The 4944-nt window shown below is 34.6% G+C and overlaps 1 protein-coding gene across 1 annotated transcript; it reads right to left on the bottom strand.

The window, feature by feature from the left end:
* Positions 1–317: 317 nt before the first annotated feature.
* Positions 318–2769, bottom strand: LOC129301272 (uncharacterized). The gene is made up of 2 exons (XM_054939848.1): positions 2069–2769; positions 318–794 (listed from the first exon to the last, which is right to left on the bottom strand). The coding sequence occupies exons 1-2, from the start codon at positions 2717–2719 to the stop codon at positions 483–485; spliced, it is 963 nt and encodes a 320-aa protein (XP_054795823.1). The 5' UTR covers positions 2720–2769; the 3' UTR covers positions 318–482.
* Positions 2770–4944: the final 2175 nt, after the last annotated feature.

Raw genomic sequence — 4944 nt, forward strand, 5'->3', positions numbered from 1 at the left:
TCGATACCTCATCACTATCACAATCGGCCATATGTTATGCTCTCAGCTTCAGTGGCAATTTGCAAATTGAGTTGCTCCTTCGCACCCCAACTTCCTCATTGTCCTCTCTGACAAGAAGACTTAAAATCACACGCACTCCTTTTTAATGCTTTGAGGTACGAAATCCATCTTTAAATTTAATTATTGGGGGAAAAAAAGCATTTTAAAAAATCCCCACGTGATCTTTCACTGTTTAAGACTCGAGTTCAAGGGGCATCATGTTGGTTGGCTTGAGTTCTACACAGTCACTCACTGTATGTGATGAAGCATAAGCCAGATAAAAGAATGTACTGTTGTAATATACAACAGAACTGGCTAGCGAGCAAAGTAGGCATTAGAGTAGAAAAAAGTAGAGGCAGACAGGATATTTTACTGTCAGCCGCTACTAGTCAATAAAATAACAATATTTCCTTAATCTATAAGGAAAAAGCACATCAAATGACTCAGCATTTAACATGTTTTATAGATGATCCAGCAAGACAAGTCAACCGTGATTTCGTATTAGCCTCGGCCAATGGATTCGGCTTCCCTCGAGTAGCCATGCGATCATCCCAGACGCGTATGTCTCCATCAGATGAAGCAGTTGCCACCAGGTGAGGGTCATCGCCGTTGCTGGCACTACCATGCTTAGTGAGCACAACAATTCCTTTTACTCGAGATTTATGAGCATCTTCAATACAATATGCAACCTTCCCACTGTTTGTATCCCATGCTGTAATATTGCGGTCCTCACCACCAATATATAAAAGACCATTCTGTCAAATACAGAATCACTTCAAAGCATTAAATACTGTAAAGCAATGAAATAAAATTCAAGGTTTATAATTTAAACACAACCACAGTACACAACACAACACAATGCTATATTTACACATTCCCAATAAACCCTCCCCCTAAAAATGGAAAAAAAAATGGATTTTTTTTTTTTTGGTAGGTTTATTCCTGAATACAGCATCGTACATAATGAAGCTAACTTCACCACCAAGGCTATCAAACAATTAGAAAGCAACCCAACTTCAGTCATTTGTAGCTGTTTTCTTTAAGAAAAACTTGCTCAGTAGCCAATATACTCGCTTTGAAAAAAAAAGAATTCATATGGTTTATAGGACAATTTGCAAGCACCAAGTAGATTTCCATTAACTCGATACAAATGTACTATTTTTTTTTTAATGATAAAACGTGAGATAACAGCAGTTTCTCTTGATATTACTAACATTTCCAATGCCTCATATATGAAGCGTGCACTGTGCAATCAGACAGTATAGGAATCTAGAGGAATAAGAATTCAATCTCTGGGCAACATGTCATATCAAAAAGATCACATCCCGAGTCAACACAGTAAATTGTCTTCACATGAAATATTACAAAGACAGGGCCATTGTTAGCCTGCATTCCATTCTGAAATAACAAGAAGGACATTCAACTCTACAAGTTATAAAGACGTCCAACTATTGCCGCGTCATATTGACAGGACAGAATAGCATGTCCAACTTCCAATTTCCATGGTTTAATTTGCCACATAGACGTGATATGCCCTTGACAAAAAAATTTGAAGATTAAAACAAATGCTTCTTCCTATTAAGGATTAAAAACTACATCCTGCAGTCCATCTATGTCATCCACCTGCAATATTCCTCCGAAGTTTAAGTTTATCAAGTCCAAAAGTAGTGAGATTTTGATACTATGTAGTACGTACACTATCTAAATCAATGTCAAAAACCAAAACCCAAAGCTAACTAAGTAATATGAAAGACACAAGGTCTATCCACATCAAATGAAGTCAAAATATTTGCACCAGAGAGCATTTACGCATCCGGTTGAGACAATGCTTTGGATTGTTCTCAAAATCTTAAAAAGTAAGACGCTTTCTTCGTCCATATCAATTACTTGATTGTACAATTAATACAGCAACACGCATCCAATAAATGAAAAATTTTGAATAAGAAGTACAGAGCAAAAGAGATGCACACTATCCCAGTTCCAAAATACATGTAAAAAGGAGTGGGAACGCATGAACGTGGAAACTAACCTCACCAGGCTCGACACACAGAATCCGCTTCTGGTTCTGGAATTCCAACAACAACCGAGCATCCTCAGCCTCGTGGACCGACACCTTCTCTTCCATGGCCATAGTGAACTTATCGCCAGTCAAATCAAACTTCACCAGGCTAGCTTCTCTTCCCAACCTACAGCAAAAGCTCCTTCTTCCCCTCACCAAATTCAGCATGGCTAAGCACTCATCCCGACCAACTGTCAATGCTAACTTACCCGAGGGATGCAGGGCGAGATCGTTAACATCTTTCTTGTGGGCAGATATGGTCTTCAGGTGAACGAAGGAATCAGCATCATAGATGCAAACGGCTCCGTCAGCGGCGGCGGAGATGAGATTGCGAGGAAAGTTGAGGTGCGGAGGAGTATAAAATGAAAGGGCGGTGATGGTGCCGGTGTGTTCGTGAAGAGAACCAAGGGAAGAGGAATCATTGAGATTGTATATATGGATGGTGTCGTCGGTACCGCCGGAGGCAACAACGGGACCGGAGACTGCAACGGCTTTGATCTGGGAGAGATGAGAGGGGTACGAGAATAGAGGAGCTAGGGATAGGGTTTCATCTGAATTGTGGGCAGGCTTGAGCTTGAATCCCCATATGAATCTCTCATATGAACCTGCCACCAAACTCATCGTCAGGATGATGAAAAACCCCACAAAAGCCCTAGGAAATATGGTTCTGGGTTGATTGGTTATATATTACAGCGGATGCCGCTATTTTCAAGTGGAGGGGCTAAAACGTGAAATGGACAAGAATTGGGGTCAATTTTATATAAACACTAGCGAGAATTTTATCAAAAACACAAGTGGAGAGACTAAAAAGCAACAAAATTGCAGTTTAGGGTTTCAACGTGTTAAACATGAATAAATTAAAATTTAATTTAATGCGCTAAGCATAAATTATAGGAAAAATGATAAAAAAATTATTTAAATTATGTAAATGATATATTAGTCCCACAAAATAATATAATTTATCTACATTCTTAAGATTAAAAAATTATAAGAAATGACACTTTTATCCTTTATTTAAATTAAAAAATTTTGTAACTTTTGTTCATATATTAATAACTTTTGTTTTTAAATTCATAATAATTTAATAACTATTCACAAGTCTTAATCTACAGGTCCTGATATATATCATGTGCTAAAAATTCATAACTTTTCATTCACAATTTTTATTCATATAGTAACAGCTTTTGTTTCTAGATTCGCAACAATTTAATAGCTATTAACAGGTCTTGATATACCTTAGGTGTTGAAAATTCACAACTCTTCATTCACAACTTTTATTTTTACATTAACAATTTTTGTTTCTAAATTCGTAACAGTTCAATAGTCATTTGCAATTCCACATATACAGGTCTTAATATGCATCAAGTGTTAAAAATTCGTAACTTTTCATTCACAACTTTTATTCTTATATTAATAACTTTTGTCCCTAAATTCACAATAATGCAACAAGAAATTATAATTTATCAATACCCTCTATAAATTAACTAAATCAGCAAAAATAAATTACCACCCTAATCCAAGAAATAATAAATTTTATTAATTTAAATGATAAGAACACTTTAAAAAGTGACAACTATATGAGGTTTTATTATCAATTATATGATCTTCAACTTGCATCAAAATACTCTACAACCCTTTTAACAAAAATATGTGAAAAATTGAATCTTCCAGTGTCATCCTTTCTTTTATCATTTTCACTCTCACACTTCCCCTATCATATTGTATTTTACTTTCAATATTTTTACAAACTGTCCCCATATGTGAAAATTACAAAATAGTTCCTTTTCAAAACTAAAAGCAGAAGAAGCTATTTCTCATGCCAACCTGAAATAATGAAATAGTCATTCATCAACATATCTATTTTTTAAACATCATAATCACATATTTGTTATGTTTTATCCAACAATAACTATTGTTCTTGCACTCATAACTTTCTATTTGTTATTCACAACTTTTAGTTTATGCTTTTACAATATAACTAAAAATGACATATTTTTTATCATTTATCTATGCTAAGTAAGCATTAATGCTCACATCTTTGAGCTTTAAGCATGAAGAGAAAATGAAGACATCGATCGTTTATGCACAATAACCCACATTAACTTCAACTATCACATATGGAAAGAGAAAATTTTAAGGAGGAGAGAAAATTTACCCACGTATAGTAGGTGCAACAAAGGAAGAATGTTTGTTGATATATACCCATATACGGCAGCCAAACAAAACAAACAACCTATGTATGTAAACTACAAAAAAGGAAAACGAGAACAAGAAGGAGAAGGATATAGAGAAGGAGAGGGAGACGAACCAGAAGAATACCACGAAACAAAGAAGAAGATGAGAATATGAAAAAGATGAAGTAGAGCTTAAATGCGCACGAATTTTTCTTCAGTGAGGATTAGAATTTTTGTTTACTTTAAGGGCAGTTTAGTCATTTCATTTGATTCCCTGATGACAAAAGAATCCTAAGGGATTTTAAGAGAATTATACCATTCCAAAAGACTAATATATCAATTAGATAATTTAAATGAATTTTTCTATTATTTTTCCTAAATTATAGTTTTCATAATTATTGTATATCAAAAAAATTAGTTTTTATGAAGATAAAAAAAATATAATATGAATGAACTAAGGCAAAAGAACTATGGAAATGAATCACAAAAAGAGAGTTAGGAAGGGAAAAAAAGAATAATTTTCATTCATACAAAACATATATAGTGGGTTTAATAAGGAAAAGGATCAAGTTAACCCTTACAAACAACTCGATGCCTTGTCTCCCTTCAACCTTTTAAGTAAAATGTGACAAGAGGAAAGAAAATTCATGGATAGACCCCATTAACTCCACC

The sequence above is a fragment of the Prosopis cineraria genome, unplaced genomic scaffold (genome assembly GCF_029017545.1).
Source record: "Prosopis cineraria cultivar Desert tree isolate PC_DT_omini unplaced genomic scaffold, ASM2901754v1 PC2009, whole genome shotgun sequence".
In the NCBI taxonomy this organism is placed as follows: Eukaryota; Viridiplantae; Streptophyta; class Magnoliopsida; order Fabales; family Fabaceae; genus Prosopis; species Prosopis cineraria.

What these genes read in the sequence shown, in the direction of transcription:
- LOC129301272 (XM_054939848.1), bottom strand. Translation starts at nt 2,719, where the DNA reads ATGAGTTTGGTGGCAGGTTCATATGAGAGATTCATATGGGGATTCAAG. An exon ending in TGTGTGTCGAGCCTGGTGAG is followed by an intron (nt 795 to 2,068) that starts GTTAGTTTCCAC and finishes TGTATTTGACAG; the next exon opens with AATGGTCTTTTATATATTGG.